Below are 13286 nucleotides of genomic sequence, written 5' to 3' on the forward strand. Positions count from 1 at the left end.
CTACTGCGATATAACTTTAGATTGAACTTTCAATTGAACTGCACACTGAGTTGATTGAAGACAGCATATTGCCAGTTCATTTTAATTGTTTACTAAGGTATGTGTGTCATTACTGTTGAGTTAAGAAGTAAATTACACAAGGGCAGTTTCAAAACTTATGTGCATCAGAAAGGTTCCTCGTGTTATATGTCACTCATTTGAAAGTCGACTCAATTAATCCATGTCAGTAAAAAAATGAAGATTGGTAATTAGTCTAGCCAATGCTATCTGAAATCTACCAAACCGGACCTCCAGGGGGCTCTATTGATTTCTTTGCACTCTCACTCAGAATCATATTAAAAGCGCATAAATCATGGAAAAATTATGTAGAATTGCAGGAACTGAACTTAGAACATGAAAAAATTCTCCCCCCCCTGTTGAAAAGAAGAAAATTGACGATTAAAAATGTAGATCTATCATTCTATTGTTTTAATCCATTATCTGTATTTGTTCTTAAAATTGCATGTAGACAAAGAAAGTGTAGACTTAGATTTTTTTTTTATCCCAAAATCCCACAGTAATCCTCAGTAAAGCGTACCAATTAAATTGGCTGATTTAAGATACATTTCCAACCCCGTTACGTTATTTGGCACTTGGGCATTACTATTGGTATTTTATTTATTTAACATCTTGATATGAGATTTTTTTTTAATTAGAGTGTACTCTTTATGATAACATTTTAAAATTATTTAAATAAAGTTGCAACTATTTCAAAAGTACTCAATTGGTAGAATGTTCCGGCTCACTCTGTCCTACCAGTTTTTAGATGTCCACTGTGGAAACATTTAAACCAAAGGCAAATGTATTTCATGCTGTTTATGTTATGGAACATTGGAGCCGTTCATATCCAGGGGCAATAGGCTTTGCAGATGTGAAAGACAGGTCTGTCATGCCCATTTCATTTTGAAGATGATAAGTGAGGTCTGTGATCTCTTATATGATGGCCTGCCACATTGACCCACAACACCTTCTTAGAGGTTCCTTTTCTTCCTCTTTCAGATGGACCTCAGTATGGACCAGAATCTTCTGCATCACCATTGCTGCTTCAGATGTGGAGATGTTTAGAAAATGCAGCATCCCACGAACCATAACGCCTTGATCACACCTACAGCGTTCATTGCGCCAAATTGTACGCAGCATCATTCTGGATATCGTTGCAACAAAATTATCAACATTCGCCTTCTGTACCATTTTTTGTCAAAGCCGTCTACTCATACAGTTTGACGCATACATTTGATAAGGTCAACGTATGCCACCACACAGAACTCACTACAACGCAATGCTGCAAGGCAAACGCAGCCGGTCAATTTGCGAAATTAATGTACTTCTGTTGTACCAATATTGCCAATGAAGCTGTCGGTTGTTGATCGAGGGGCGGGAAGCTGGGCATACTGTATCATCAAATTTCCCTAATCTGATTGTCGGGTAGGCAGGCTTTTCTGAGCCGGCATCACACTCCCTCATCTAATTGGTCGAGTAGGCGGGCCCTTGACTTTGACAACTAGTGACAAACCAATAGAAAACCGTGAGAGAGGTAAAGCTGATGATGTTTCATATGCTCAAAAAGCGTTGGCAGGCTGCCGAAAATCACAAAGAAGAAGAAGCTTGATGACGTCGCTCTGTTTACATCTTACCTCCATAGCTAGGCTAGCATGTTTTTTAAAGAGTAGGGATTTAAGTTCCCCTAGCTAATTTTTTGATGACAATATTTTTTTAGTAAGCTAACTACAAGTTTTTCCTTTTCCCGCCGGTCCGAATCTTAAGATTTCAACTAATTGAGAAAAGTTTAGATTTATCACATGTTAAAAGGCAACACAGCAGTAGCAGGACACGCTAACGAGCTAGCTGGTATTCTTCCTAGCCCAGCTTGATCATTGACTTCTCAGTTCCATTACATTACACATAAGGAAACATTCGGATGAAGGCGTCTTTCTGTAGGGGGAGTTTTGTTAAGAGCCACGAAATCTCGGTTTGGATTTAACACGCATTAATTGCGGTTACGGGTTTGGAAACATAAATACCTTATTCATATCCAGCAAGAAATTATTTTTCCTAAAAACAAAAGGTTAAATTGATACACACCTTTATTAGGTTAGTGTTCCACATGGCCATATCTTCCATGTTACCGCGCGTGTTTACGGAAAAACAGCGAAGACAGAGTGACTACCTGTGCTAATTAGCTATATGTGTCTCCTAACACCTCGTGGTGATAAACAGAAGACGGACGCCACAAGGGTTGTCACTGAAAATCCTGTTGGTTTGCCAAACTTTTGCCAAACCGGTTAAACAGAGTACAGCACAGGAGATTGGTTGGTACCTTAAATTGGAGGACGTTGCTCGTGGGTAATGGGCTGGAGAGGAATCAGTGGAATGGTATCCAGTACGATCAAACACATTATTTGTTCCTTCAATTTGCTCTGTTTCAGACATTATTAGGAAAAAAAAAAACCCCCCCCCCAATCCTCCCCTCCAACAGCCTCCATGGTGTTACAGTAAGTCTGCTATTTTGCATTTACGGAATAATTTTGATTGTGAAATGAAAGATTAGAGGGATTTGATGTTTCGAGGAACCATTACCCCAATTGAAGAATCTGTTCACATTAGATGAGTATTTGGCTGTTTTGGCTTTCCAATCATTTCGCCTTTTTGAACAGAAACATGTAGGGCCTTGGACATAAAATAGTAACGTTAGACTCCTTTAGTCCTTTATTGGCGAGGAACTCTCCTATCTTTACTTAACTGAGGGCTTAAATTCCTCCCAAATCAACGTGTCAATTGGATACAGAAGAAAAAGACATCTCCATAGACAATTGTTATGTATGAAATAAGTGATACCTTAATTAGCATTTTATATTTAGGGACTACTTAATATGGCTACGAGACAGTGGATATTTATTCAAAGTACTGCGCATGCGCGTCAACCTTTTCTGTGCTTGAATTTGAAACAATTAAAGTCATTAGGCCTTGTTCCAGAGCCATCAAAACCGCTATGTATCATGGGTACATTGGTGAACGACTGAACTGATCTACAAATAACATTGAGTAGTTATTTATATTCAAGGTGAGTTGTTAGATTAGTCAGTCTTCGACTCGCCTTTTAAAATCGTCGCACTGTCAAATGAGCCCCAAAGATCGTACAAGATGAAGTTATGTAAAACTCACCTCATTTTGACAAAAGTGCAATTCACCTCCGACCTGTGAATGCGCAGCAATACGACACACAACGTCTAGTCTGCCGAAACTGATTAAAGAAGCAAAATGTCATTGTAAAACGTTATCTATGCTTAAGTTACAATTCCTACCAGTGCAATGACACCGAAAATCGGAGAAAATAATTGACAAAGATATACTTTGCTTTGATTGAGGATATCTACGTTGATAGCTCTACCCCAAAATGACCTGCTGCTGCAAATGGACAATTTCGATAGCACCTAGAGGATTGGGCTACATAGTATCGAAGACTTGAGCAGTTATTTGGCTTTGCTAACGATGTAGTAAGGATAGAAAAGAAAAAGTGCGCGTACCTTCTGGGCTGTAATGGGACGCTAAAACAATAACTTGCTCATGTACCCTACAGCACCGACAAAGCCAGAAGAGAAGACTTCAAAGAATTGTAAATGCGTTACAGACACTCATCAAATCCACAAGCCGACTGGTCATGCCGAACGTTTCCGATTTCCACAAAACGGAATCAGCAAAAAGACAGCCAGTCAATACCGCGAGTACATTGCGGAACTCCGCCAGCTCTCGCAGTATTGTCAGTTTCGGAACAGGATTGTCGCGGATTGCGCTCAGAGACAGGCATTGTATTCGGCTTACACAACCAGACAGAGCACACAGAAACGGCTCTTATCAGAAATAATCTGACATTGGCGCCGCCGCAGTGACATAGCCATATCAATGGAAACTGCCGCAAAATGCAGGAGAGTTACAGAGGAAAAATACACGTGGAATGCACATGTGAACAAGTTAACACCCGACGTCCAAGAGAAATCACATGCATGCCTTTCGGTGTGGTAAAAAGGCACATGACCTGTCGATTGCTGGTTTAAAGACAAAGGACTGTAGACAACCTGTAACAAAAGAGGACACATACAGAAAATGTGCAAATCGAAGCAGAGTGAAAAAAAGTCACCCACCCAAAACAGGAAAGAGAGACGGAAAAGTGCATCAGGTTACTGAAACTGATTCAAATGACTCTGATGAAGAAGACATGTCATGTCTTGACCTTTTCTCTCTTAAAGAGACAGATCGCAAAATAATCTGTGTGACACCTGAGGTAGAGGGGGTGGCACTAAAATGCACAATGTTTGACAGCAAGGACAGCAGTTTACATACAGATAGACAATTGCGTCAGAAAACGTTGGAGAAAGGGAAGGAAATGGCCACAATATCTGATGATGATGGTGGTGTTGATGATGATGATGACGATTATGATTATAACGGTGATGATGGTGATGACSATTATGATGATGATAATAATGGTAATGATCATTATGTTGCTAGTGACAGTAGTGATAAAGATGGTGACGATGATGTCTGTGACAACAGTTCAAAAACCAGAAACAAGTCCTACCACTGCTTAGACTGTGGTAAGAGTTTTACCCGAGTCTATCATTTAAAGAGACACAAGCAAACACATAACAAAGAAAAATCTCACCAATGCTCTGATTGTGGTAAAAGCTTCACCCGACCGGAACATTTGAAAAAACACCAGCGAAGCCATATGACTGACAAATCATACCATTGCACTAACTGTGATGAGTGTTTCTCTAAAGCAGCACAACTAAGAAGTCACATGAAAGTGCATGCCGGGGAAAAGCCTCACCTCTGCACCGACTGTGGGAAACTATTCCAGTCCTTACACGCATTTGAAAGACACCAGCAGAAACATGCTGGAAAGATGCTTCACCAATGCTCAGACTGTGGTAAAGTTTTTACCAGAGCCTATCACTTGAGAAGACACCAGTATACACATAAAGAGAAGTCTAATCACTGCTCCGATTGTGGTAAGAGCTTCACTCGWRRGGAAKATCTAAAAAGACACCAGCGGAAACACAAGGAAAAGACACGTTACCACTGCTCTATGTGTGAGGAGAAGTTCTCTACACAGGCAATGTTAAATAGTCACCTGCAGGTACATGTTGGAGAGCTACCTCACCATTGCTCTGATTGTGGAAAGGCGTTCTCAGACAAAAGACAATTTGAGATCCACCAGAAAAGACACCAGCGAAAAACTGTAAAAGAGAGGTCTTACCTTTGCAGTGACTGTGGAATGACTTTCAGCAAGCCAAGCGCATTTAAGGTGCACCAGAGATCTCACACAGGAGAAAAACCATACAGCTGCTCAGAGTGCGGAAAGAGTTTTGCCCAGTCCACCACACTCCGGATCCACCTCCAGTGGCACGCTGGGGAGAGGGCCAGCTACTCCTGCCCTGTCTGTGGAAAGACTTTCTCTCGCTCTAACAGCGTGAGGAGACACCAGATGGTTCACACAGGAGAGAGACCTCATGAGTGCCCCTGCTGTGGAAAACGCTGCTTTCGACGGAGTGCTCTGATCATACATATGAGGATTCACACTGGAGAGAAACCATACATTTGTTCTGAGTGTGGGAAGAGGTTCTCCCAAGATGGCGACCGGAAACGGCACCAGATAAGACACCACCCTGACCTCTGACCTGAAGAGAACAGCAGGCACAGGCAGGCTTCAGTAGAGGCACACCGATCCCAAATCCACCCTCAGCCACTACCTTCTGAGCTCTTACCCCCTAGCCCCTGTACCAGGGGGTGGCAAACTCATTCCTGGAGGGTCTAGTGGTTTTTATTATTTCCTTTCCATTTGTGTCCAATTAACACCTAGACAACCAGGTGAGGGGAGTTCCTAATCAAGTACAAGGGAGGAGCGACAACCGGCAGACACTCGACCCACCAGATATTGAGTTGACATCCCTGCCCTATACCCTCCGTCCCCTAGCTCATACACCTAGCTCCTAACCTCTAGCTCCTACTCCCTAGCTCCTACCCCCTAGCTAGCCCCTGCCCTCTAGTGAAAATCTGGTTTAAAGAACAGCTGAAATGTGAACCATTTTATGTCAGGTAGTTTGTTTTGTTTGCTTTTCCATTTCCTCCTTTAATTATACATTGCTATTTGAGATCTGCTGTACTGTGTTCAGAGAACAGTCCTGTAGTTTTCCCTTTCTGTTAGACTCACACTTGCTGCTTTCCAAATAACATTTGACAAATGTTTGAGCCACAGGGTAATACATGTTTGTGGACCACTGTTATTAGTTTGTGTTTTTACAGTCACTTTGATTCAAGTTTAACAACCAGTAATACATTCATCAGTCCTTGTTTATGTCATTGTAAACCAGAAGGTGATAGTTGGGGTGTGCTGAGTTAGCAGAGACTAGGATTACACACAGTCTCTCCAATGTATGTATTTATATTGTATGTTTGTGTGTATTATTATGTGTGTGTGTGTAATCTGTATTGTTTATTCAGTCAGCTCCAGTCTCCCAGCAGAGACCAGAGACAGACATTTCCCTCTGAGGCCGTTATTCAATTTCTCTGTCTCTCTCTGTCTCTCTCTGTCTGTCTCTGTCTCTCTCTGTCTGTGTGTGTGTGGAATCTTTTCACTTGGATCTCAAAGTGCTTTATGTTCATTCCTTATTTTATAATTCACAATTTTCTTCATAATTCAATATTTCTATCCATTTTGTACAGTTTGCATGGTGCATTAAACTGACCCATAACAAAGGATTAACAGTTAAGGCTACTACAGTCATTTATCTCAGTAGGCTACATTATGGAGAAGGCTGTGATTGCTACCTGCAATTCAGAGCGTTCCTGCTTGTGGCCATTCCTGTATCTGCAGGTACTCGTCTTTATACTTCTATTGGTCCATGTTTAAATTAGGACTCCGGTACACATATGGGAGGCGGGGGCTACACAGCTAACTTAGTAGGTGGCTGCAATACAGTTTATAGGATGTAGTCCGCCATAAAAATACCAAAAAAATGACGACACTGCTAGCTAGCTAAAACACCGGTAGAAAGTGTCCTTCGCCCCTGCCTACTGAGCACTGCCTTCCTGCAGTTCTGTTAATGTTACGTTTGGGGCTTCTGTGTCTGTTTTGTTCATTACATCACCTCCTCACAGCTTTAAAAAATAGAGGGGTTAGGTGGCTGTTATATCTGTTACATCTGGCATCCAACGCATCAACAGATTACACATTCATTTTAAGATAAAACGTTGCACATTAATTATACTACAATGATGGCATAGCCTAAACGAAAAACTCTGATAATACTTGTAATTCCATTTGACCCACATTTTAATCGCATAGACAAATAAGGGAAATGGAGAATATCAAAAGTGTCACTTAAACACAAGCCACACGCAGGAACCAATGGGACGCTCAAGGGGGGGCGATCAATGTATGAATGTCCACATACTGGAATACACAGAATTGCGGACCGCAATCACACACTACTGATGGATTCGATTATCTGGCCCGGGTTACCCCGGAGGTTGCACCTGGTGAAAAGTGATAGCATTCTTTTTGGCACCGGGCTGCCACCGGGGTGGTGCCCAGGTCAAAGCTCACTGCGCAGTTGGCTCAAAACAAAAGTGACGTAGCCTGAGCTAGATTAAGGACATGGAGTAAGGAGTTGGATTCTGTTTTCACATACAAAGGTGATTGCTTTTGATACAAACGCTTTATCTGCCTTCCCAATGAAAACTAGTTTGACAATTCGAACATATATTTTATGGAAAAAATATGTTGTATGTTTCTAGACGATGCAACAGGCTGCCTTGTAGACAACATGACCGAGCGCTGCAGATCACTGATCCATTTGAGAATGGCGCTCCCCGGCACGGCTTTTGCCCATTGACCTGTGCACCGCGGCTCAGGTTATTATAACATAAACCACGTGATAAGCGTATGATGACGTCACACGGTTGACGGCTGCATACTTCCGTAGCTAACAAGCACGTTTGCGAAGACTATAGTTTACTTTGTAATTTCGTTAATCATATTTCTTGTTGAGTTAACTGACTACCGATATTTTTTTCTTTCACGTTCCGAATATAAAATTGACTGGTTGCAGTGAAGAGTTGTCGGTTATATCACGAGTCCAGGACAACACAGCAGCATCGGGACTCTTAGCTTTCCTTCATTGTGGGCCAAATCTAACCAAATCATCAAAAGCGTTTAATGGATACAGTAAACAACGCTTCTACATATACAATGTTTGAGGACAGTTTACATAGACAGACAACTGCGTCAGAGAACGTTGGAGAAAGTGAAGAAAATGGCCCCAATCTCTGATAATTATGATGATTATGATGGTGGTGGTGGTGATGATGGTGATGATGGTGGTGACGATGATGCCTGTGACAACAGTTCTAAAACCAGAGACAAGCCCTACCACTGCTTAGACTGTGGTAAGAGTTTTACCTGTGTCAATAATTTAAAAAGACACAAGAAAACACATAGTAAAGAAAAATCTCACCAATGCTCTGATTGTGGTAAAAGCTTCACCCGACCAGAACATTTGAAAAAACACTAGCGAAGCCATATGACTGACAAATCATAGCATTGCACTAACTGTGATGAGTGTTTCTCTAAAGCAGCACAACTAAGAAGTCACATGAAAGTGCGGAAACACTTAGTGGTTTTATTATTACCTTTCCATTTGTGTCCAATTAACACATAGACAACCAGGTGAGGGGAGTTCCTAATCAAGCAAAGGGAGTAGCGAAAACCCGCAGATACTCGGGTGTCCAGACATTGAGTTTGACTCAATGGCTACATTTGACTCATCGCATACTGCTGCTACTGTTTATTATCTAACCTGTTGCCTAGTCATTTTATTCCTACCTGTATGTACATATCTACCTTAATGATCTCAAACCTGCACATCGACTCGGTACTGGTACCCCCGTGTGTGTGTATATCATTTGTATTTTTAATTTTCAAAATGTTTCTATTATTTGTCTATTTTTCTCTGCATTGTTGGGAAGGTTCCATAAGTAAGCTTTTCACTGTTAGTCTACACCTGTTGTTTACGACAATGCACCCCTGCTCTATACCTTCTACCCCCTAGCACCTAATCCCTAACTCCTATCCCCTACCCTGTAGTGAAAATCTGATAGAATTTAACAATGGGTGAACAATTTATGTCAGGTTGTTTGTTTTTCCATTTCCTCCTTTAATTATACATTGCTATTTGAGATGTGCTGTACTGTGTTCAGAGAACAGTCCTGTAGTTTTCCCTTTCTGTTAGACTCACACTTGCTGCTTTTCAAGTAACATGACAAATGTTTGAGCCACAGGGTAATACATGTTTGTGGACCACTGTGTTATTAGTTTGTGTTTTACAGTCACTTTGATTCAAGTTTAACAACCAGTAATACATTCATCAGTCCTTGTTTATGTCATTGTAAACCAGAAGGTGATAGTTGGGGTGTGCTGAGTTAGCAGAGACTAGGATTACACACAGTCCTATGTTTATGTATTCACAGTGCATTCGGAAAATATTCAGACCACTTCACTTTTTCCAAAATTTGGTACAGCCTTATTCTAAAATGGATTAAATTGTTTTCCCCACCTTATCAATCTACACACAATACTCCATAATGACAAAACAAAGAGTTTAGAAATTTTTGCAAATGTATTAAATATAAAAATCTGAAATATCATATTTACATAAGTATTCAGATCTTTTATTCAGTACTTTGTTGAAGCACCTTTGGCAACAATTACAGCCTCAAGTGTTCTTGGGTATGACAATACAAGCTTGGCACACCTGTATTTGGGGAATTTCTCCCATTCTTCTCTGCAGGTCCTCTCAAGCTCTGTCAGGTTGGATGGGGAGCCAGGATCAAGGGAAAGATGAATGGCGCAAAGTACAGAGATCCTTGATGAAAACCTGCTCCAGAGTGCTCAGGACCTCAGACTGGGGCAAAGGTTCACCTTCCAACAGGACAATGACCCTGAGCACACAGCCAAGACAATGCAAGAGTGGCTTTGGGACAAGTCTCTGAATGTCCTTGAGTGGCACAGCCAGAGAATGGACTTGAACCCGATCGAACATCTCTGATCTGTGCCTCGATACAATCCTGTCTCGGAGCTCTACGGGCAATTCCTTCAACCTCATGGCTTGGTTTTTGCTCTGACATGCACTGTCAACTGTGGGACATTATATAGACAGGTGTGTGCCTTTCAAAATCATGTCCAATCAATTTAATTTACCACAGGTGGACTCCAATAAAGTTGTTGAAACATCTCAAGGATGATCAATGGAACAGGATGCACCTGAGCTCAATTTTGAGTCTAATTGCAAAGGGACTGAATACTAATGTAAATAAGGAATTTGTGTTTTTTGTTTTCAATAAATGTGCAAAAAGTTCTTAAAAACTGTTTTCACTTCATCATTATGGGGTTTTGTGTGTAGATTGATGAGGATTTTTCTTTTATTGACTCCATTGTAGAATAAGGCTGTAATGTAACAAAATGTGGAAAAAGTGAATAATTTCCTGAATGCACTGTATATTGTATGTTTGTGTGTGTGGTAGAAGGTCAATGTAGAGAAACCTCAGTAATGCGACTGAAACTGTATTGTGAACTGTGCATAATAAACAGTCAATAGTACATACTATTAGAATAAAAATAGCCTAATGCACATGTAACAGACAATAATACTACACAGAAACACAAGGGGGTTTGTGATTTCATTTTTATTATAAAACATCAATTGCCCAATAGTTTAAAGAGGGCTAGGAAAACAAATCCACAATCAGCTAGTTATACAGTACAATACAACAGCATTCAAATGCAAATAAGCTAATTTGATCATCATATGAGGACACATTTTTCTGAGTAGCATTCACTGCTTACAAAGGACACGTCCAGTGTGGGAACCTAAACTTATTAACTATGTTGAAAACCAGTCCCTGTGTAACGGATGTGAAATGGCTAGCTAGTTAGCGGGTACGCGCTAGTAGCGTTTCAGTTATACTGTTACACCTGCTTCTATGTATGTAGCTATTTACAACTTACATACAGACACTAAAGCCAGTTGAGAACAATAGGCTTTATGCACAGAGCACACAGAAGTGACAGACCACTCTGGCCAGATAATAGCCTAGTGTCAAATGATAACATCAACTTTAAAACATCTTTACAATAAGCATATGCAAATACAAGAGTTTATAAAAACGCTACACAATGGATAGGCTACACAACAAGTAGGTCCCACTGGGCACAGACATCGTTCAATGTCTAGTTTTGATTTACATGTGGTTGATTTGTCAACTAACGTGAATTTAACTTGAGATCAACCAAAAATGTAACCTTGTCATTGGATTTAGGTTACAAGTTGGGTGAAAAATACGAAATTCCCTTAGTTGATGATCACTGTTTCAATGTTTTGGTCGTTAGCTGCGCTCTCGGGGGGAATGGCTTCATTGGCAACATTTTTGTTTTTATTTTCTGGTCGCCAGACCCCTATACAACGGTGTAGCCTACAACACACAGAAATATATGTTCGAAAAAAATACACTGATTTCAAACTGAGGAAGTTAACGTTTGGTGAAGTCGGCATGCATAACAGACAATCAAACCAAATGAAAAAAGTATCCTGATATTGTCTAGCGTCTAGCCTACACATCATTTCCCTTATCAAAGCCTCCGTTCTAAGTGACCACAATAAAGATAACGTATGTGATGGACATCAAACAGGAATGGTAGACATTAACTTGTCTGTCCGGCTCCTGTGGCAAGTGTGGATGTGCGCAAAACTCTCTTCTCATCGCCTACACATAATGTCTCTTGTCGAAGTCTCCGTTGGCCGAGATGGTCTTGGTGGGGGCATAATTGATGGGATAGGCACTCTTGCCTCGCTGGGGACAAGAACAGCACAGCAGGGTTCCCCCCAGAAGGAGCAGGGCTGTGGCGGCCCAGCCGATATAGATGGCCGCTCCTATCTCCCTCTTCTTGGACGAGGACACATCTGGGTTGTAAAAGTCTACTATGATGTTATTGGCCATCCAACAGAGGGGAACCAACACCAATAGACCGCTGATTATGTAGACCACCCCACCGGCGTGCACCACTTTTGCTTTCACCAATTCGGTCTTGATACAGTTAGTGCACTGCGCCCCGGCAATAGTCACCACCAGACCCGCCACCCCAAGAACCGCCGCGATCACCGTGAGGGCGCGCGCTGTCTGCAGGTCATGGCTGAGCGCCAACACCGAGTCGTGCATCTTGCACTGCATCTGGCCGGTGCTCTGCACCACGCATGACATCCAGAGCCCGTCCCAAGTGGTCTGCGCGACTACGATATTCATATCGATGAACGCCGTCACCTTCCACATGGGCAGCCCACACGCGATCATGACCAGGAGCGAGCCCAGTAGGCACAACCCCATCCCCAGGAACTCCAGACAAGCAGAGAGCATGGTGAGCCTTTTTCTTCTTCAAATACAAAGAGGAGATTGAATAAAAATGTAATTTAATATCCACTAGAATATCAGAAAAATCTCTTCTCCTATTCGCTGTAGAAATGTTAGGCTTGTAATATATTATATGTTAGGAGATTAACCTCTTTAGTAAGGTATATAGGTTTTCTAGCAGGACAGGATCTATGTACATCGCTGTCTGAATCCACTCTGTGCAGGATGGGGTGCGGGGTTTGTCATTTGTGGGACGGCTATTCGTACGCCACAGTTCAGATAAACAGTTACACTTATATGTCAAAACAAAGTGGACAGACTTTAAGCCAACCGGCGGCAAGGGCAATCTCCGCTTCAGCCAATGAGCAGGCAGAAGTTGCATCCAGAGAGACAAGAGTTTCATAAGGAGAGAGCGAGAGAGGGAGATGGTGAGTGTGTGGCAGTAACAGAAAAATAAACCCAACATATGTGCAGGTTGCCCCATGATTGACCAGGCTCTATATGAACTACAGTCTACCTTCATTGTATTACAGAAATTAGTATTGAATGCAGGTAAAACTAAGTACAGTTGAAGTCGGAAGTTTACATACATCTTAGCCAAATACATTTAAACTCAGTTTTTCACAATTCTTGACATTTAATCCTAGTAAGAGTTCCCTGTCTTAGGTCAGTTAGGATCACCACTTTATTTTAAGAATGTGAAATGTCCGAATAATAGTAGAGAGAATGATTTATTTCAGCTTTTATTTCTTTCATCACATTCCCAGTGAGTCAGAAGTTTACAC

General features: G+C 41.5%; 1 protein-coding gene across 1 annotated transcript; it reads right to left on the reverse strand.

Moving 5' to 3' along the window:
• Positions 1-10763: 10763 nt before the first annotated feature.
• LOC112071588 (claudin-5-like) lies at positions 10764-12762 on the reverse strand. Its single transcript, XM_024139026.1, has one exon. The coding sequence runs from the start codon at positions 12505-12507 to the stop codon at positions 11860-11862; it is 648 nt and encodes a 215-aa protein (XP_023994794.1). The 5' UTR covers positions 12508-12762; the 3' UTR covers positions 10764-11859.
• Between the last annotated feature and the right edge of the window lie 524 nt (positions 12763-13286).

This window comes from Salvelinus sp. IW2-2015, unplaced genomic scaffold, assembly GCF_002910315.2.
Source record: "Salvelinus sp. IW2-2015 unplaced genomic scaffold, ASM291031v2 Un_scaffold1653, whole genome shotgun sequence".
Taxonomy (NCBI): Eukaryota; Metazoa; Chordata; class Actinopteri; order Salmoniformes; family Salmonidae; genus Salvelinus; species Salvelinus sp. IW2-2015.

What these genes read in the sequence shown, in the direction of transcription:
- LOC112071588 (XM_024139026.1), bottom strand. Translation starts at nt 12,507, where the DNA reads ATGCTCTCTGCTTGTCTGGAGTTCCTGGGGATGGGGTTGTGCCTACTG.